At 26.0% G+C, this 22,124-nt stretch overlaps 2 protein-coding genes across 4 annotated transcripts; both read left to right on the plus strand.

Moving 5' to 3' along the window:
- The first annotated feature begins 7,844 nt into the window (after positions 1-7,844).
- Positions 7,845-9,678, plus strand: LOC145839497 (protein IWS1 homolog). The gene has a single exon (XM_082947090.1). It carries the CDS (start codon positions 7,869-7,871, stop codon positions 9,408-9,410), a length of 1,542 nt encoding a protein of 513 aa, XP_082803216.1. The 5' UTR covers positions 7,845-7,868; the 3' UTR covers positions 9,411-9,678.
- Positions 9,673-20,773, plus strand: LOC145839496 (wolframin-like). 3 transcript variants are annotated; one of them, XM_082947088.1, is made up of 7 exons: positions 9,730-9,809; positions 16,851-16,899; positions 17,125-17,353; positions 17,608-17,848; positions 17,911-18,923; positions 19,333-19,593; positions 20,253-20,773. In XM_082947088.1, exons 2-7 carry the CDS (start codon positions 16,859-16,861, stop codon positions 20,481-20,483), a joined length of 2,016 nt encoding a protein of 671 aa, XP_082803214.1. In that variant the 5' UTR covers positions 9,730-9,809; positions 16,851-16,858; the 3' UTR covers positions 20,484-20,773. The 3 variants fall into 3 exon arrangements, with proteins under 3 accessions (XP_082803213.1, XP_082803215.1, XP_082803214.1); XM_082947087.1 differs by lacking the exon at positions 16,851-16,899 and having other exon boundaries at positions 9,673-9,809; XM_082947089.1 differs by lacking the exon at positions 16,851-16,899 and having other exon boundaries at positions 9,673-9,809; positions 17,938-18,923.
- The last annotated feature ends 1,351 nt before the right edge of the window (positions 20,774-22,124 follow it).

Here is a 22,124-nt window from a genome sequence, read left to right on the forward strand (position 1 = left end):
GAAAATTCATAAAAAAAAATACAGTTAATCATTACAGTTTAGTTCAACAACTTAGCTGTTTGTTTGAATTTGTTTACACCAACTATGTTTTTCATAGCTTAGTTGGTTGAATCACCTTTTTCACGATTTAGTTATATGTTATTGAATGGTAACTAAGCTATGAGTTGCTTTTTGCAGATTTTTAAAGCTCAAAATATTTTTGAGATAAAGCTGGCTGAAGTCAAAGACTACAATAGTACTAATCAAGATCCCCCAAAACCTAAAATGACTTCTAAAGGGGATTTTCCTTACTTTGAAAAAATGTCAGGCTAAATTAGTCTCAGTCAGGCTAAATGAACACAAACCTTGTATTATAAGGAACATTTTCTGAAAGTTTGAGGTATTTATCTCAGAAAACGTAGGAGAAGATAGATTTTTAGTAAAATAGTCTATTTTCACCAGTTTGCGCCTCCCATAAGGAACTTATGTTTGAAAACAATGACCAATTAAAAATATTCAAGTTGCTGGGTAAGCCATTTATAGACATTGAAAAATAACTTTCTTAAGTTTTTTTTTTTCTTTAAAAGTAGTTTTTGTGAATATTTTTAATTTTTTAATGACAAATTATACAGTATCCTTCTTTTATTAGACAAAATTTTAGCGTTTGTTTACAACAAATATTTTGAATACTTATTTTCATTTTGTTAATTTATTAATTAAACCATTAATACTCAAAATGAGTTCCTAAAGGGAATTTTCCTTACTTTGAGAAATGCCAGGGAAAGTGGTCAAAATCATGCTAAATTTAAAAATTTTTTTGCAAAAACCCTGTTCACCACCCATTGTGACTTGTTAGGATTTAAATTGGTCACCCTTAGTAACTTATTTAGACTTTTAAAAGGGGCAAATAGTAAATGTAAGTATTGCTTCTTATTAAATTAATTACAAGTTTAATGGTAATATCTCTCTAAGTCTATTGTTAACTAAATTGCTCTTTGTAATGAAAATAATAAAAAACTAAAAATTTGAGTTGGAAAAGTGATAAATACTGCCTTATATATAAAAGGTATTACGCTAGTAAAATTTATTTGGGTAATATACTGTCTTTGTCTTATTTAATTGTTACTTAAAAGACTGGTGGTTCTTTACCATGAAGATGTCAATTATAACTGACAGAGATTGTGGGTTACTTGAATAATAACTTGTATAGTTTTAGTATATACAACACCTATTCTATAAACCATAACAAAAGTTTTTGTTCTATTATTGTTTAAAATATTAGAAAATTAGAATATAAAAACTTCAATCAACTTTTGATATGTTTTATTTTTATGAAAAGTTTCCATACAAATGTATGAACTGCAGTATTATAATAATAATTTTTTTTGAAAAAATAATTCTTAATTTAGCTCTAGATACCTCAAAATTTAAAAATATATGTTTGATCAACTTTATAAAAAATAAAATAAAATTTATAACAAAAAATTATATATATAATATTTCTATATATTTAATTAAAAACTAATGAAAAATACAATTTTTTTCAGACATATTTTTAAAAAAAAGATTATACTTTAAAATTTTAAAACATTTATTAGGAAATGAATTTTTAGTATAAGTTTTTTTTTAGTTATAGTCTTCCATAAGCAACTATCAGTGAAATTCTCTAAATTGATTTTAAACATTAATTTAAATTTGAATAACAGTCAAAGCAATAGGTTGCTTATTTGTTACAATAAAGTATTTAGTTTATCCCCTGTGGCCATAACTAAGTTTTTCAGGGCATATGGGTGGTCCAATTCTTATTTACAAAAATTTACATTGGCTCTTTAAAAGCTTAAAGTATGAAATGTAAATAAGTGAGTTTTTGAAGAATACAAAAAATCTAATAATCTTTGAGATATAGTCGGTCATTTTTGTAAAAAGATTCTGATATAAACCTAAAGACCACAATTTTTTTACAAAAATCTTATCTGGAACTCAACTTATTAAACGGATCTTTTTTTTTTGAGCTAGAGACCTTAAGTTTTCAGGAAGTGTTCCTTGCAATTTTTAGATAAATATGTAAGAAAAATAATAAAAGGAAATTTTTATAACCTAAAATAAATATGTGCAAACTAGATATTTTATTTACAACCAGGTTTCAGTGACAAAAAAACTGTGACCTCTTCAAGTTAAATAAACTTAACTTGGTTGTAAATAAAATATTTAATTTGCACATCTTTATTTAAATAAGCTCTTATACATTTCAGTAAATTGAGCAATCTTTTTTAGTTAAGACAAATAACTATATATAACTAAAAATAAAAAATATCTATCTAATTTTATTATCTATAAAAAGAAATATATTTTTAGTTAAAAATAAAAATCCCATCAAGAAGATTTTTTTAAATTTTATTTAAATTTGACTGATATAGTTTTTAAAATATTGCTATAAAATTTTAAGAGGATATAAATCTTAGTGAAATAGTCTTTTATAGGCTATAAATAACCTGAGACACTCTCTAAATTTGATTGCATATTTTTCAAAGTTATTTTAACAAAAAGTAAAAAGTTCTGGATACCTCAGTTAAAAATAAAACAAAGTAAAATGTTTTTTATCTCATCCCTTGTTCCATTAACTCTTAAAAATTTTTGCAAAGTACAGTGGAGAAAAAGTGTCAAGTGGTAAATGACTTCAAAAATAAATTTTTGTGAATAGAAAATCAAACCAAGTATTATACATAGTCGGATAAAACTTGGTTTATTGTTTTCATAATTTTTGTTTTAAGCTGCAAGTATTTCAGAAGTGATGTAAGTACAAATCTAATCAGTTTATGCCTTTTTTACTTCAAAACTACTCAAAGTTCTTTATAATTTTCATTTGAATTGTAGAACACAGAAAAATACTTGAAATACAATTTGAAAAAATTTTAACCATTTTTGTAAACTTTATGTAATGAACATCAAAAACAAGATAAGTTGTTAAAAACATTAAGTTTTTAAATCAATTGTTTTAATTTTAGATGTAAACTATACCATAACAGAAAAGTAGGTAAAGTTAATATACTAAAAATTTTAAGTTAATCATGTATGTGCTAATAAAGATCCAATCAAAAAAAATTCACTTAAATATATAATAACAAATTTTCTCAGTACTCTTTCTTTATTTAACTAACATATGTGTCTGTGTGTCAAGCGAGTTAATATAATTCAAAAAGGTTTAAAGTACTGTGTAAATTTGTTATTATATAATTAAGGGCATAAGGGGGAGTAAACCACCTTTTTCACAATTTGATCTTACAGAGGAGATTGATTTTTGTGATTTCTAGTTCTTTGCTGTTTTAGTTTGCGTCTCCTATAAGAAAACCTATTGCTCCTACTTCAACCGGCTATATCACAAAAAATATTTTTAGCATTAAAAATCTGTAAAAAGCATTTTGTAGCCTAGTTAAAACTCAATAAAAAAGACTAAATTGTGGAAAAAGTGGTTTACCCCCCTTTCCCTATGCCAGCAGTCGTCAAACCTTTGATTGGTTTGGTTTTAACACTTTTGATTTTTTAGAAGTTTCCTTTGCATTTTAAATTAATTCCTATGCACACCAATGAACAAAGATGCTCATATTTTAAACCACTTTTTATTTAATACTTAACAAGATAAAATTTAATTTATGCATAGTTTTCTAACATTATTGTTTCTACATGCAATATCTAAGTGTGTACACACACATTTAAAACAATATATATATGACATAAATTAAAAAAGTTTTTGTTAGGTATACATTTTGATTTTTCAAACAATGTTTTTGGCAAACTAAGTTAGTTTTTGTGCGTTGCATACTAATATAAACAGTTGCTGTTTTTTGGAAATACCTATTTAATACAAGCTAGATTAAGAAATGGTAACTTATTAAGTTTGTTCATTTTTAATCAAAATAGTTTAAATTCGATCAAATAAACAAATAAAAATTGCCACACACTCAGACTATGACTTATATAAGGGTTCAAGTCTCAGGCCAATTTAGTCATTTTTCAGTTTTTGGCTTGAATTGCTTTTTGTATGCTAAAATATCAGGCTAGTTTTGGTCACTCGGAATGACTTTTTTGCTTTAAAGAGTGGTAAATTAAATTTGTGATGTATGCTTTGTTAAATGATTGATTATAGCAGATTGATTTAAGTCCTAATTTAGTTTATGTGGCTTTTTAGTCTTCAGATATTTCCTAAACACAACTTTTTGTTGATATTAAAGAAATAAACAAAAATATTTTACTAACCCCAACACAAATTATTTAAATAAGTTTTTAACTCTAAACGGTATCTTTTTTTAGTAATTAATTTTGCTACTTTATAACTTGCCTTAACAGTTTTTTCTGATCAGTCTGTAGTAACTAAAAATAATCAGGTGTGTTGTTAAACTGACTTAAGTTATTTTTTTGTTTTTAGTTTCTTGCAATAAATCCAAACTAACATATTATAGTTCTAATAGCTCTTCTTATAATTCATATTTGCTCTTTTAAATGCAATATTTTTATTGCAGATAAAGAATTGCTATAATAGCCAATAAAAAATAAGTTTTTCTAATTTATTAATTGCTTAATAAGTTTTTATACATTTTATAAATATTATTAAAAACTTAATTGTCCATTCAAGATGAATAATAATTTTTATTTATTTATATAATTAATTCACTGTTAACAAGCTTTGGTATTTCTTTATTTTGTGAATTATTCTAAACAGGGTTGCCAAACAAACAGGCTAGTTTGATTTTTTTTTTAATTCAGACTAGGTTAAAGCTGTTTAAGGATTTTTTTTTAAACTCAGGTGTATCTGAAACTTTTATTTCAAACACTTTGAATAAATCTTCAAATTCTCAGAATAGTTTTTATGACTGTAGTGTAGTTTACTAATTGTAATATTTTTGTCTATTTACATATTGTGATTTTTTATAATAATGATATTTTAGTTATGTATTTAAGCTTGATTAACAGAAAGTTTTTAGCTATTTTAACTTTATTAAACTTTTGATATAATTCAGACATTTTTACAGAGTGGCAACCCTGTAAAAGGTTAATTAATATTATTAAGGTACTTTATTAAAGTACTCCAGCATTAATTATGTTAAAAAGTTTGATTTAGCTTATCTACAGTATAAATAGGTATTAATTTTATTCAACTAAATAAATACTGAATTTTCTAAAGATTGCTATCTATCTAAGACGCAAAAAATATTTTCAAAAATTATAACTTTTTGAAAAGTTTTAATATGAAAAGATGGTTCATAAATGTTTTTCAAGCTCGGTTTTTATAGAGAGTGAGGTTGTATGTAAAATAATAAAAGTATTTATTAAATTTAACTTAATAAGTGTTTAAGAAAATACATATTTTATTAAGACTTAAGTATTTTAAGGGCATAGGGGGGGGGGGAGTAAACACCCTTTTTTGGTTTTTGATCTTATTTTATATAGTTTTTACTAAGCTACAGAATGCTTTTTACAGATTTAAAAAATTCAAAATTTTTTTTTGAGATATAGCTGGTCAAAGTCGGAGGCAACAATAGGATCCTTGTGGGAGGCACAAACTAAAACGGCAAAAATTGACTATTTTACTAAAAATCTATCTTCTCCTACGTTTTTTGATATAACTACCTCAAATTTTCAGGAAATGTTCCTTGATATATTTAGAAAATTCTGTCGAAATGAATTTTGAAAAAATTCAAAATATAAGTTTTATATAAAAAATAAACAAAAAAAAGTTTTTTTTAAGTTTTTTTGTTATAATTTTTTTATTTTTTGATTTTCTTAAATTCTGTTCTGACAGAATTTTAAAAATATTGCAAGGAACATTTCCTGAAAATTTAAGGTAGTTATCTCAAAAAACCTTCCATAGGGATCCTATTGTTGCCTTGGACTTTGACCGGCTGTATCTTAAAAATTATTTTGAATTTTTTAAATCTGTAAAAAGCATCTTGTAGCTTAGTAAAAACTATATAAAATAAGATAAAAAACCAAAAAAGGGTGTTTAACCCTCCCCCCCTATGCCCTTAAACAATGTAAATTCTATTCCAATATATTTTTATATATTAAATAGGCATTCTATGTGTAGCTAAAAGTCACTTAAAGTTTAAAGTGAATAAAAGTAAAACTATCTCTGGTGTGACCAAAACTAAAGCCAAAAGATTATTCAAATATCACTAAAACTAAAACTGTGGCCCGAATATTTTGAAAACTTGAAATTTGGCCCGCAAGCACCAACTGCCTGCCAACCCCTGCCCTATGCCCTCTAGTGAAATTTCTTTGATTGGATCTTTATTAGCAAATTAATAATTAACTTGAAATTTTTAGTAAATTTATTTTACCTATTTTTCTGATATGGTATAGTTTACATCTAAAATTAAAATATTTAATTTAGAAACTTAATTTTTTTTTAATACTTATCTTTTATCTTTTATGACAAAAAATAAAAATAAAAGGTTAAAGAAATCTGTAGAAAATTTTATGGTACTAGTAAGTTGGCCAAAGTTTTGCCTAACAATTTCCATAAACCGGCTACCAATTTTTGCAACTACCAACAAACAAAATGGTGGCATAAAGTACAGGATGTTTTTCTTTTTGGTACTTTTTATTGTTACCAGCATTATATTTCAACTTGTGTTTGTGACCTCCTTTTAATAACGCTTCCTAATAGAACAGTGAAACATTTATACTATTAGTAAAATGTAGTGTTGACCAATATATGTTTTAAGCTTCTCTTTTTCAGTATGTACATAATTATAGAAATACATATATACAATTACATTAGGCTGCTTATAAAAATGGCTACCTTTGAATTCTCTGCTAGAAATAACTTTCATTTGAGAAATTTCACAAAAACACTCAGTGAAAATTGACTAGATGTTTTGAAGAAGTGTAGAGCAAGGCAAATTTTTTTTTTTTTCTAAAACCACCCCCATGTAAATTGTATGGGACCTTAAACAGGGTTCCTACTCTTTGAGTTAAAAAAAACTGTCCTGATTGATTAAAAACTGTCCTGAGTCATCCTGATTTTTTTAAAATCCTTGAAAAAGTTTTTTATTTCAAAATTTGTAACATCATTACTATTATAGGAAGGTTTTTGAACGTATATATACACCATTTGCAACTTAATATCAATAGATTATTCATTTTGTTTTATATTTTATTACACAAAGCTTTTCAAAACTATACAAGTTTCATTGTCAAGTGATAAATTTTAAATGAAATTTGAAAAAAAACTTATCACTTAACAATGAAACTCGTATAGTTTTAAAAAGCTTTGTGTTATAAACTATAAAACAAAATGAATAATCTATTGATATTAAGTTGCAAATGGTATATAAATAAACATCATGTTCTTCAGCTAAAAATTGATTATAAATTAACAAAATTATGCAAAATAAGTCAAGTAAATCTTGTTTAAAATCTATAAACAAACTGTCCTGAGATTTTTAGAAATCTTAAAACTATCTTGTGTCAGCCTGAGTTAAAATAAAAGTTCAAAATATCTTGAGCTATCCTGAAGTATCCTGGGTATCCTAAGTGTGTGGCAACCCTGCTTAAAAAATGTGCCTTGAAGTTTTTAAAGAAAATTTTTTCAAATGAGCTTTTACCACAAAAACACATTCTATGTATTTTAAGAGACATAAAGAAAGTTTTAGAGGCTTTTCTTTAATTTTCTGTAAATTTTAATAATTTTTAGTCAATAATAAAAATTTTTCAAAAAATTCAAGAAGTTCTTTATCTAAGTTTCTTTAAATTGTACAAACCCTTTAGATGTAGATAATGTAATAATACCAAGTAGTTCTATTTAAAACAACATTTTTTAAATCTGTTAGACAGTTTAAATAATGATGTTAAATGTTATAGCCTTATATAAAAATTCTTAAATATTGAAAATGGAAGTTAATCATGAAAATGATTTACAAGAAGAAGAAATTTTAGGTGAAGAAGTTATAGAAGAATTGGAACAGAATGCTGATGAAGAACCTAGTTTTGATGATGATGTTCAAAAACAAGAAATTGTTGAAGAAGAAGAAAATATTATAGTTTCAAACGAACAAAACAATGTTGTAGATCTAGAAAGTGTAAATTCTGCTGACGAAAAAGAACAAAGTGATAAAGATGATGAAGATGATCAGACAAAACTTGAAAATGTTTATCAAAGTGAAGGTGTTGAAATAACTGTTGGAGGTAGCATGGATGTTGAGAAAGAAATTCAATCAGATGAAGATAATGACTTTGTTGATGATGTAGAAGTTGTAGAAAATGTAAACAAATCTGAAAATGACAATGTTAACACCACTCAAGATGGTGACGATAAAAACATGGCTGCTATATTTGGTGATAGTAGTGATGAAGAATTTGAAGATGGTGCTGAAGCTGAAAAAAAGCAGAAGACTAAAAAAATTGTGTCGGATGATGATGAGTCAAGCTCTGATGAAAGTACTAAAAATGAGACTGCTGGAATCAACAAGCAAAAACTACCTGAAATTGAAAATGATGATGATTCTGATAATAGTGATCCAGGAGTTGAAGAGAATGATGTTAGTAGTTCACATAAAAGTGATTTTGACATGATTATGGAGAAAAAGAAGAAAAAGAAAAGGCGTAGGGATGGAGGTACTAATATCTCTGACGTTGATGATATTGTCAACCAAATGCTTAATGACATGAAAGTTGCTGCAGATGAAGATCGTGAGGCTGTAGAAAAGGGAGTTCCTGCACTAAGTAAGTTGAAAATTTTAAAACGTGTTGTTGATCATATGAAAAAGCAAGACATGAAAGAATCTTTTATTGATATGGGAGTTTATAGTGCTATTTCTGATTGGTTAACACCAATTCAAGGCTATACTCTTCCTCATATGAGTATACGAACAGAGCTGTTAAAAGTTTTACATACTTACCCAACAGCCAGTGCTGAAACATTAAGTTCAAGTAAAGTTGGTAGAGCTGTTATGCTAATTTTTAAGCATCCTAAGGAAATAAGAAAAAACAAAGAATTAGCTGGTCGTTTGATTAATAAATGGTCTAGGCCATTGTTTGGTTTGAATGAAAATTTTAGAAGTATGTCTAAAACTGAAAGAGAAGAAAGAGATCAGCAACAAATGTCAACAAAAAAGCGCAAGCACAGTGAAACTGAAACAAGTACATCAGCAAGTGAGTCAGATGTTCCTTTGAGGCCAGGAGATAAAGGTTTTGTTATGAGAGCTCGTGTCCCAATGCCCTCTAATAGAGATTATGTAGTACGTCCTAAATGGAAGGTAAACTCTGACCAGGATGAAGAAGGTGTTTCTTCATTTCATGCTAAAAAGTCAAAATCAAAGAAAACAGACTCTAGGCTCGATAAGCACATTAAGAAATTTGCTGAAAAACAGAAAAAACGAAAAATGCAGCAGGCTTGTTCAATAAGTATTGAAGGGAACAAAATGAAATTTTAATTGAGTTTAGAAAAACATAAACTTAGCTATATTTCCTACAGAACTCTATTTTTAACACTAGTTTAATTTGCTCAACTACCTGAGCATTAGTAATATTGTTTTCAAGTAAACTAAGCTTGTTCTTGTTTTAAATAATTTTTTTTAGAAATCATATGGTCAAAACCAACCTTAAAATTATTGCTTGATAAGTTTTATTACTAATTATTAAAAGTTTCTAAGTATTTTATTATACATTAAAATATTGTTTTAGTTTAAATTTTTTATCAGATTATTTCTTGAAGTATTGTGTTATTGTAATAACTTGAAAAATTAAACCTGTAGAGTTTGCCACGACCATTAAATGTATTGTTTTGATCTTAATGAAAGAAGCAATAAGGACAAGCAAAAAGCAAGTTTAAGGTTTTACGCTTTTAGTTTTCTAAAGTAGTTTTGCTTGCTTTAACTAAACTGTTGCTGATAGATGTTAGTATGCATAAAGTCTTTAAGAGGCATGTTTTTGAATAAGTTTGCAAGTTAATTGCGTTTAAACCTATTAAAAAACTTAAGCGTTGAATTGTTTTACATCAAAACATATACTAACATAAATTAACAGAGTTCATCTGTCTTTTATTAGTTATGAAGTATATATTTCCAAACTTGTTGATATTAAAAATTACATCTTAAATAAGATATTTTTAAATTAAATTTGTTTTTATGCCAGGAACTCCTGTGCTGTTAAAATATTAGCTGTTATTAAACAAAATATAGTTTCAATAAACGTTTTTAGATAATCTTCAGCGTAATGAGTGTTAACTGGTATTTAAAACATTTAAAAAATGCTAAATACTCTTGAAATGTTTTTTCAAAAATTAAATTTGACTTAAGTTATATTGTAGAACGCCGTAATCTTTTAATGAAGTATCTTGTATAAAGTAAGGCGTTTAAGACTTTGAATGTTTTTTCTCAATTTGATACCGCAATAGTTAATAGATAATTTCTATACTTACATTTCTAATACTAGCTTACTCTCAACGAGCCAACAACCAAGAATAGCTAAGCATCTTGGTAATAAAATTTAATGATAAATTAAGTTCCTAGTTTTGAAACTTTTAAGTCTTATAAATTTTCTCAAGGAGCCAACAACCAAGAATAGCTAAGCATCTTGGTAAATTTAATGATAAATTAAGTTCCTAGTTTTGAAATTTTAAGTCTTATATATTTTGAGTATAAAAAAAGCTTTAAACACTTATGGTCTACTAACAGCATGGTTGTCATTTACTCAGAAGTTTTAAATATAAAAATAAACGTTGTCTAGTTCAACCATTTTAAAAAGAATCCTGCTAATTTAAAACTTTTTGAAAAACCCTTGTTAGTTTTTATTATAAAAGGAGTTGATAAGTGCTCAATATGAAAATAATTTTGAGGTAACTTGTGTACTATCAATTTTGTTAATTTTCTAAAGTTAATTTAAATTATTACTTAAAAATTTTTGACTTTAGCTTAGACTTTCTACAATATAATGTTTGGAAAATTTAATATTGGTTCAGCGACAAATAGTTTAATAAAAATATGTTATGGGAAAAATATATTAGAATATTCAAATAAAAATTTGTGTTTATATAACATTACTCATTTGGAATACTTGAATTAAGTTTTTATTTTAAGTTATTGTAATTTATTATGTATATATACAAACACATACAGTTGCTAACTCTCGACTGCACATACACTTTTAAAATCTTAAAGGTTTATACGCTTCTGAACCGGGTAGCTACAAGACCTGGAATTTGTAACTTAGGCAAACAAAAACTGAAATTTAAGGAGTTTTGAAATAAACTTGGAATTTTGTACAAAAGTCTTAATTAAACCTGATTTTTTTTTCAATTTTAGTTTTTTTAACACTTTTGATATAATAAAAATTGTAAATTTTAATATTTTTAGACTTAAAAAAATAAACTACAATGTTTCAAACAGTTATTGACAAATTAATAGTTATAATATTATTATAATTAATGAAACTATTATTTTACTTTCATTTCCATTGTATTGAATGTGATATTAAGTCAGTCAACAGGAATCTATTTCTGACTGATGCAACTTTATAGAGCTTAGATTAAGAGAAATCTAAGAGCAAAATAAGAGTGGAGTCAAATAAAAATATCTGATGCAATGTATTGATAGCAGCTGTAATAAATCTCAACTTTATGGTATTAAAAGGACTTTGAACAAATTTATTTTAAATAATAGTACAGGTTGCAACAGAACAAAACAAAGATTAAGTTTTAGTAATATTTTATCGTATAAGTACTTTAAATCTATCAAAATACACCTGTTGTAACTAAAGATAAATTACTACTAAAAACGGTCATTAAAAGATGCACTCTCAAAACCCAGAGAAAATTTTCCAAAACCTATCGGCCACCCTGTTCTGAAAATGTTTATTTTATAGCTGTAAACAGTGAAGCAGTTTGAAATTTGAAAAAAGTATAGCTATTTAGAAGTCTAAGATTGAAGTAAACTAAGCTGCCAGCAACTTTTAAAAAAATTTATTGAAAAATAATTTGGACTAGTTTGTAGCAACTTATGCAAGTTTTTTTCATCCAAGATAATTTTTTTTGACTAAAAGAGTATTTTACTTTTGTAATATTTCACATAAATTAGTTTATAATGTTTCTGGTGTGCTTTGTTTTCGTTATTTTGTTAAGCATACTAAATTTGTTTTGGAAATATGTTTTCATCCCATGTTTAATTTTATTGTTGATACAATAGAGTTAAAGAGATGATCGTTGTAAAGTTTGTTTTTCTGCTTAATACAAACACACTTAAATCCATCAGAAGTAAAAATATGGTAAGGTATTCTATACAAACAATTATCGTTCTTAAATCAGGTTTAAAGAATGCTACACTGAAAATGTCAGTATTAGTAAATTAATGAAAATTGGAGTAAAACTCTTTGTACAGTTATTTTATAAGTTCTTTTTAAAAATGCTTGTTATCAGGGTTGCCACTAGTTTTTTCCAAGTTGTTAAAAGTACACATTTTTGGGTCTATTTTTAGTTTAAAGTTAAGTCTAAGGTAAGAAACTGTGTTAAATAGTATAAAAACAATAAAAAGATAATGTAAAGCTACTTAAAATATGTAATTTAATAGAAAAATATTTTTGATGACAATAAGAATTTTTTATTTATATGATAGATTTTTTGAGTCAAACCAAAATTTTACTACTGAACATGTGAAAATTGTTGAAATTCCAGGTTTTTTTAGTGATTTTTGTTTAGAATTCCAGGTTTTTTCAAAGTTTCTCAAATTCCAGGTTATTTTTGCCTAAATTGTCGAATTCCAGGTAAAGTGGCAACCCTGTGTTATACAGAAATCTACTACCTATATATTGCTTATTGAACGGCTAAAGAAAGGCGCTTAAAAAAATTGTTTTAAGGACTTTATTTACGAAAGAACCTTCCGGTTATTGAGTCGTACACCACTAGAGTGCGTTAATTGAATATTCAGTTTGAACGTAGTGTTGAATAAAACTGTATAATTCTAGAAGCTTCTGAAAAAAATGAATCCTAAAATTTTAGTAAAAAGTAATTATTCGGAGTTGAAAGCTTTTGTATAAATTAAATTATTGAAATATAGTAAACATTATAACTTATGACATTGGTTTGCACTTTTATAGTTCTTTGTGACCAGTAAAAGTAATTGAAAAACCAATCAGTAATTTTTATCATTTCAAACAAAAACAAAGTATTTATCAATTTTTTATCGTGCTTTATTAGAAAAAAGATTGTTTAAGGTGTAAAAGTTTTGGATATTCTAGTTGGAGGCTTCGAAGTGTTACCCAAGTTTGTAGCTGCTTCGTGTTCATGCAGTTTTTTCAATACGTTTGTGTGAGTTTGTTCACTAAATTTTTTAACCCTTACCTAAACGCGTACTAATACTCTGAAATTGTCTTACCAAAAAACTGCATGTAAATGTAGCAGTCAAATGTTTTGCCACCAGTAATGTTAAAATTTCGGCTAACACTTTAAAGCCTCCTATTCTAGCTATTGGTTTTGAATTAAAAAACTATTAATACATAACTTGAATGATTATGTCGTCCTAAATAAGTATTTCCTAAAGTGGGCCAAGTCCCCCCCCCTATTGGAGCCACGAAAGATATTCAGGGGGCCATGAGCAGTAAAGGAGCCATAGGGGGCCATGGCGTCATAATTTGAAACTTACATTAAAAAAAGGTCTTCGGTGTTTTAAATGGTAGATTTGAAACTTACACTAGATATTCTGGAGTTATTGATGAATGGCAAAAAAAAAGGTCTTTGGTGTTTTTAATGATAGATTGGAAACTTACACTAGTCATTCTGGAGTTGTGGATAAATGACAAAAAAAAGTCGTCGATGTTTTAAATGGTAGTTTATTGAGTAATCTTGTTGGAGGGGGAAATAGCTTTTTAAGTTTCTGTAAAGGGGCCATTAAAAAAAAATATTAGGGAAACCCGGTCCTAAACAAACCAAATATAACTTTTAAACTAAGCTTTAATTATTTGATAAAGAGTAAGGAAAAGTAGAAAAGTTATGGTATAAAATTTTAATTTTCCAACTGTAGTTTAAGAGTATTCTAGTCTTTCATAAACTTTAATTATAAATGTTTGTGGAAATAAAATTTACAGTTTAAATAATATGAGAAAGATAACCTTTTCAATTATATTTGTAAACTAAGTTTATTGCTATTGCATTCGTTAGAGCTAGATTAGTTTGTAAATTTTAAACTGAAGTATTCAAAAAATACTCTCTTGTTTCTAATAATATTATCTGCTTTTAAAAAATAATCTAACTCTTTACTTTTTGTTTTAAAAAACATACAATTTAAAATAAGAATGTTTATCAAGTTATTAAACTACAGTTTTACATTAATCAAAATAAAATTCATTTGATTTAAGCAAAGTACAGTTAGCTTAGACATTAAAGCCGGAAAAAAGTTCTTGTCTATTCCAGTCGTCGACTCAGTTGATTTTTACCTGGCTCCTAGTAAAATAAGTATTAGTTTAAACTTCGATGGAATAATTCAACGTTTTAATTAAGTCTTCGCTAGTAGTAACTGTTGCTTTTTTGTAGTGTTCAAGTCGAAACAATTTAAATTAAATTTCGCAAAATTTCAAAGTTAGTATTTCGGTTTTCACCATTTGATTCTTAATCTTTTAGTTAAAGCGACTCAAGCTTGAGTCCTTTCCCTTGTTTTATAAGGCGTCAAGTGTAAACGACTTATAGCAGCTGTTTAAATTTTATTTTTAGTAAATGCTAGTGATGTGTGCTGTGCTTGTCTTTTTTAATCATTGTCCACAAACTATTTTCTACTTTATATACTGTTTTTTTCATGCATGAACATTTTATCTTAGACTCACTTATATAGCTTTTAAATAATTACTCACAAACAGAGTATCTAATAACAAGCTCGAAACTGTCCCACATATAGTTATAAAACTATTTAACTGTTTGTGGGAAAGTTTTTTTAGCGCTTATATTTTTGTCGCTAAATAATCAATTTTAAATACACGGAAAATAATTTTTCATAATTTTTATTATACACGTTTCGTCCATTTTTTGCGTGTTGTCACTATTGCATAAGTGATTTTTTTACGGTTCTCACAATTGCAAAGTCCGTCACTTTTGTAGAGCTGTTTTTTCAACTTATAGTTCTAATATGAAAGTAATTCAAAGTTATATCATATTAGACTAAGCTCTTGTTATGGTTAGTTTAAATGAAAAAATAAAACTGAGACTTGAGCTTGTTTATAATTGAATTAAACTAAGACTATACTAAAGTAGAATAAATTAAAAGATAAAAATTTAACCTTAAGTAGATTTAAACAAAAAACAGTTAACATTAAAACTTATTGCATAAAAACGGAATTTAAACAACATTATAAAGAAATCTACCCAACATTTAAAAACTAAAAATCACTTTAAGTTAAAAGTTTCAACGGTCTAAAAATTAAGACTCATGCAAAAATGACACCCGTGAACAATGACGCCCGTGCAAAAATAACGCCGTGGTTTTGTATTCGTTATCGGTTTATGTATAAGTATGTCAAAATATTATTGCTAGCTTTAAAAAATTTTTTTAATCTATACAAACAATTGAAATTTTAAAACAAGTTTGAAATTTTAAATCATGTTGTGTGGATTAAATAACGTGATTATTTTTGATATTTTTGGGTAGGAACAGTAAGTCAAATAGTAGCAAGCATAAAAAACTGAAAAAACAAGTATGTTGCAGAACGGTGGTAGTTAGTTTTTTATAAGTTGCGGGCCAGTTTTTCTAAAAAGTAGCCAGCAAACCACACTCTATAGAAAAAAGTTATTCGCTGGCCGCAGGTATTTAAATTCTATAATAGTTAATAAATAAAAATTATTTCAAACAAAAATTTTGGCAAAATAAGCAATAATAATATTCTAGTAAATGATAATTAATAGATTAAGAGCCTAACTTTAAGTTACAGAATCAAATTATTTTTTTACTTAGAAAGTCTAATTAAAACTCAAAGTTTAAAATATAACTTATTATTAAAAACTTATTAATATTGTAATAAACTGATTCAGGATCTATTCTGTCTAACCTAACAGTGAAACTATTGTTGTATTATAAACTTAGTGTTTTATCAATGTATAATAACTGTAAAAAATTTAATAAGTTCATATAATATTTTTTTTTTAATGTTTTAATAAATACAAAAAAAAGTATTTTTTATAAGTCTAAAGCAAAAAATTCAATAAAAACAAATTGATTTAGAAAAATTTTCACGGGTTGCGCACTAATAAGAATCAAAACTATGGTAATTAAATATAATTAAAAGTTGTACAAAAATATAAGTAGTGATATATGATGGTTTATGTTTTTTTATTGATCACTAAAAAGCTGTGAAAAGTTCTACAAGTTTAAATTATGGGTGATCTGGGTTACTCAAAAGAAAACCTAATATTGTAACAATTTTTAAGCGGCCATAACTGTTTATTATTTTCAATATCTGAGCACATAATTTAAGTTTGACTATTTCACTTTTGTTATCTTAAATGATTTTTTTTTCATATTTAAAAAATTAATTTAATTTATTTCCTCGCCGAGTTTTTGTTGTTAAACTTTTATGTATTTTTTTAAACAAAACATGAATGAAGTTTATTAGTAAACCATTTTAACGTGCTTGATTGGCTTCAGAAACAACTGCTGGTTTAAAGGTTTTATTGTTTTTTATAACTTATAAACACATGTGTTTTAAAATAATATTTAAGTTTGAATGTCTACTAAAACACTATAAACTTATATCTTTTTTTTTACCCACCAATAAAAAAATATTCTCATAAACGACTGTGTTTAAACTGTTATTTCAAATCTTTTTATTCAAAGCAAAAATTACTCAGACTGCTACAAAATTGTTTAAAGTTAATATATATAACACAATATAAAAATTAGAAAGAGTTATGAATGATCACAACGTTTTATTATCTCGAAAAAATCGAAGGTAAGCTATTTAATTTTTTAAAATCTAAATTTAACATGCAACTTTATTTAACAGTACAAAGAACGTAAACAACTTTAGAATTAGTTTACACATTTGCTTTGTTTTCACTGTTTAATTTTTACAGGGTAATGTATGATATAAACATTAATTTGCAAAAACACAAAATACTATTTGTTATGTAGTTAGTAAATAATTTCTTTAAAATAGTTAAAAAATACTTTTTAGACGAAAAAAATTAGAATCTTTAAAACGCAATGAAGAAGTTAAAACTTATATTAAAAAGAGTATTTTGTCTGGTAACATTCCGTGTAAAAGGGAAATTAACAAAATTAATAAAAATTCACTAAACATACAAAAAAACACATTTGAATCTGAGTCCACAGACACAGAAGTTTTTACTGACAATGAAAGCGGTGGTTCTGTTGAAGATCTAAGCTACAATGTTGTATATTGGGTAACTAGATATTTTTATACTTGATATTAAATGATCTCAATAGATTTTTTTAGAGTATATGACTTGCCAAGTTACGAGTTATTATATAAATCGAACTTTAATTTAATCAGTAGAAAAACAGAATTTAATTTTATAAACATATTTTTTTTTTTTATTACATTATATGCTAGTCATTTTATCTGTTTCCTTTACGTTTTTTTTATTGTATTTAACAACAAAATTTCTTACACATGCTTTCAATTTTAAACACACAGTTAATGAGTTATCAGCTTAGCGCTGCTAAAAGAATGTGGAAATTTCTACTAAGGATAGCTGAAAAGTCAGGGAAATCTAAAATTTCAACACTTTTGCAGCAACAACAACTAATTACTTTTTTTACATTCATTACCTGGCACTTTTTAGTAGATTTTGGAATTTTTAACACATTAGTACCAGTAGTAGCTTTTGTTTATCTTTTTTCGATGATGATCACATCAACTCTTCAAACTGTACATCGTTAGTTTGTTGTTAAATTTTGTTAAACAGAAGTTTTTTAAACAAATACACTTTGTTTCTAGAGGAAGACAACTTCCAACTATTTATAGAATGGTCTGATTCTCTTCACGCAGTAGACGAGCTGATTAATAAAGAAGAAGCAGAAAAAAATTTCTTTTTGAAAAACACACCCCCAATTAATAGATTTATTTTCGGCACATTTGGAACAATTATTTTTTATCCCTTTTGCTTTAGTATTTTACCAATACCATACTTTTGTACAGCATCAGCTATTGCTTTCATCACGAGCATGTGGTCTTTTAGCAGTATTGCAGTGCATCCTTTTATCTTACTTTATTTCATTTTGATATGTTTAGAAAGTTACTTGAGTCATTTTAATTTACTTAACTATAGCATATATAAGTTTAACTTGTTCTACTTTGTCAATATAAGTATTACAACTCATTCCATACTTAAAATTTTTGCTATAGTTTTTATTATTTTCTTTCTTTTTACAAGAAACCAGCTAACTTTAACAAATATTTTAAAGAAAAAACAAATTAAACACGATTTTAATAAAATTACTGTTTTATGTGTTTGGTTACAGTTGACTATCTTGTTAGCTAAGTCTGTTTCTAGTATGAACGGTTTGTTAATGTCTATGTTTCAATTTTTACTTGTGATATTTTTATTTCCTGTAGCTTGCTTGTGGTTTCTAATAACCACAACAAAACTTTTGTTTTTATTTTTTGGCTTGAAATTTTTTTTATTTTTTGTTTTTATAGTAACTTTACTCGTTTTAGTATTTTTTCACAAATCAAAAATCACTTCAGTATACAACAATATTTTTGTCAATTCACGAAAACGTGTATTATTTGTTTTACTCTTTTTAGTAGTATCTCTTTCATCGTCAATGTTTAACACTTACATAAAGAAAAACCTTACACCGACTGTTGTAATTGAAAAATACATGCACATATGTATGAAAAATACAGATATAGCTTTGGACCAACTAGCCTGCCGTCAATTGACAGGTTTTCAAATAGAACTTGAAGGTTTAGTTGAAAAAACTTCAATAGCATCAGTAGTGAACAAAGTAAATCTTATAAATTGTATTTTGATCATTATAATATTTTATGACTCAGATTAAACTGCGTAAAAATTATTATGTTTAAAAACTTTTAAAATATTTAATTTGTTTTATTATCTCAATTTAAGATTAAAGTGCTTATATAAAAAAATGTTATTAGTTTTAAGGTATTTTTTGAAATATTCTTTGTTTGGTCATTAAAAAATCTAAATAATCTTATTTTCTTATTTACTATTTTTAAGTATAAATACAAACTATTTTGTATACTTAGAAAAGGTATAAGTAAATTACTTCGTTTACTTTTACAATTCTATTTTAGACTTATTTATCAAATTTAACAACTAAAGTTTAGCGCACCAAAAATGTTACCAGTTTTTAAAACGTCGTAGTTTTTATGCTTTTAAATATTTTTCAGGCAAGTGATCTAACAAGCAAGTTACCAGTACTAGTTGCGGATTATATTAACTGCTTTTTTGGTGAAACTTATCCAAACGACGAAAGTTGTTCGAAGTCTTACAAGTTACGTGAATCAGAAAGAAGTTTATGTAATATAGCTTCTGTTATACTCGATCAAAAAAAATGTCATTTAAATAGGTATAATGAGTATACTTTTGTAATAGAAATAAATGTAGGTCATACAAATACAATATCCATCGAAGCTGATGACAGTCACGCAGTAAGTTTTTTTTTATATAAAGAACTCTTAAATGTAGTTGACAGAATTTAAGGTATCCTTACTTTTCAAATATATTTTAACATTGCATAAAAAATACCTGTTAATATGTAAGCTGATGGCAAACAAACTTTTCATTATGCTGTGCATACTTTGCTACTGGAAAAAAAAGAGCTATATTAAATAAAACTTCTTAAGCAAAATTATTATTATGAAAACAACTTATGTCAATTAAGGTAAAAAAGGGACAGAAACCGAAACTTTGCTATTAACCAACATCAAAGTGTTGTACCTGTATCAACTCTGCTTTTTAAAAATTTTACAATAAAAGGGCATAGAACGTTTCATTAGATGTTTATGATAATACTTAGTAAAGTATATGTATATACATTTTTAATTTACAGTTGATATTCTGATGTTGTTTTTATAGCTAGTTTTATAACAAATAGTTCTTTTTTTTATTGAACAACAATTTTTTTTTATACGTTATAAATTTATTGTAACTTTTATATAAATTTTAATAATAAAAATTCAAAAGTTTGCAGAACCATAAATGACCAATTAGTTAAATAATATACAAATAAGTTAAATTGTGTTTAAATTTTTTTTCTTAATGATAGAACAGTTCAGTTAGTCTAAAAGTTAAAGTTCATTAATTATAGGAAATGGTTTTTTCTCTAATAAAGAAAGAAAAAGTAGCTTTAAAAGCAGTTGTTGAAAATAGTGGAGACAAGTTATCACTTTTGTCAATAAGAAAAGAAAAAAGTACTAAGGACGAGGAAAAACACAAAAAGGCCTTTTCAAAAACTTTTTCTGCAATTGAATGTAGCTTTAACTTTTTTTTTTCGCCTTTACTAACATTAAATTTACCAAATGAAAATAGTATTTGCTGAGTTAAAAAAGGATTTAGTTTTTTTTTTTTGCTGCATATAGTTTTCAAACAGCAAGTTAGAAACAAGAAGTACTTAAAGTTTTAAACACTCATTGTACGTACATGCATGCATGTGAAACGAATAATTTTAATTAGAAAGTCTTGGTTAACATATTTATAAATCGATTTACTTTCTTAAACCACATACTTTTTTCTTAAAGATTTAACTTTACTAAAAACTTTATTATTTCGTTCATTTGAAAATAAATATGGTGCCACCGATTGTAGTAGTGAAAGATTTTATGAAATGTGTGTGCTCGTTAATGTAAATTAAAAAAAGTATGAACTATTGATTTTATTATTTTTTATAACGTGTAAGTTTGTATCGTTAATCTTTTTTTTAAACAGGAAAAATATATTAATCTTTTTTTATCTTACACTGTATAAAAATATGAGCCTAAGATAGAAAATAAGTAATTAAAACGTTGTTAAAATAGCGCTAAACAAATGTAGAAGTCTGATTAAAATACTTACTTATGTTATAGGAATATGACACACTTTAAACTATACAACGGAAATAAGAAGCCACTTTAAAGACAATAACTTTGCAAAGTGTTTATGAAAATTATAGTTTGTTGCAAAATACTAAAATAAATACATAATATATGTATTTCATGAGACCTACTGCTATCTATTATCTGAGAATGAAGCGCTAAGCTAATCACCTATAATGGTAATGTATATAATAAATTTGTATTTGAATATATTATACATCCATATATAAATCTATACTGCTCTTTAACCATTGAATCAAGCGCTTTCGTAAAGAGAACAATACCAAGCAAATCATGGAAGATATTAACAAAGTAGACTTCAAATATAGTTTGAAAGACATACCAATAGCAAATAAAAAGGAATACCTTATTAAGCTTTATGATGCTACTTTAAAATTCGTCAACCGACTGAGGTGGAAATTATTTTTTACAACAGCGAAGACATTAGCCCACGTGAGTTTAAAGAAGAAGATGTTTTCAAAAGAAACAAATCAGCACCAGCGTGCGATGATCTAAAACCCTTTGAAAATTATCTATTCGGTATCATTAAAAACACCAAATTCTCCTTGTATATGTCAAATTTAAAAAAAAAGCTAAAACAAGATCTAAACAAGCTACTAATCAAAACCAAATTAATAACTTTCGCCGACAAAAAAATAAATTTGTATCAGACAAGCCCAAAACTTTGTAACAGCTAGTAACCGACAACTTAATTAAAACATACAAAATTTCTAATGAAGACTAAATCAACAAAATAAACTTAGAATTTGAAAAAATTATATGTGTTAGAAAATGCAAAAATAAAAAAACATTTAAATTTTCAGCTGCATTCATAACTATAAAAATCACAAGATTTTTTTTTCTTTTAACATCGAATGTAGAGTCCTCAACCCCGGAAAAAACGAGCGCGGTAGAATTAGTAAAACCATTTTAGAAAAAGCAGTAAATGAGATAAGAACCAAATATTCTCTAATACAATCGAAAAATTCACACGATGTTATAACATGGTATAGTAATGTCAAAAATAAAAATACTAAATGCTTCCTTAATTTTGACATTGTTAGTTTTTACTAAAGTATAAAAGATGAGCACTTGATAAAAGCTATAAG

This window comes from Thalia democratica, chromosome 6 (assembly GCF_965202585.1).
Source record: "Thalia democratica chromosome 6, ktThaDemo2.hap1.1, whole genome shotgun sequence".
In the NCBI taxonomy this organism is placed as follows: Eukaryota; Metazoa; Chordata; class Thaliacea; order Salpida; family Salpidae; genus Thalia; species Thalia democratica.

Bases quoted from the DNA above. Each gene is read 5' to 3' on its own strand.
- LOC145839497 (XM_082947090.1), top strand. From the start codon at position 7,869: ATGGAAGTTAATCATGAAAATGATTTACAAGAAGAAGAAATTTTAGGT.
- LOC145839496 (XM_082947087.1), top strand. From the start codon at position 9,751: ATGTATTGTTTTGATCTTAATGAAAGAAGCAATAAGGACAAGCAAAAA. The intron at 17,354-17,607 runs GTAACTAGATAT...TTAAACACACAG, and splicing joins GCTACAATGTTGTATATTGG to TTAATGAGTTATCAGCTTAG. The intron at 17,849-17,910 runs GTTAGTTTGTTG...CTTTGTTTCTAG, and splicing joins AACTCTTCAAACTGTACATC to AGGAAGACAACTTCCAACTA.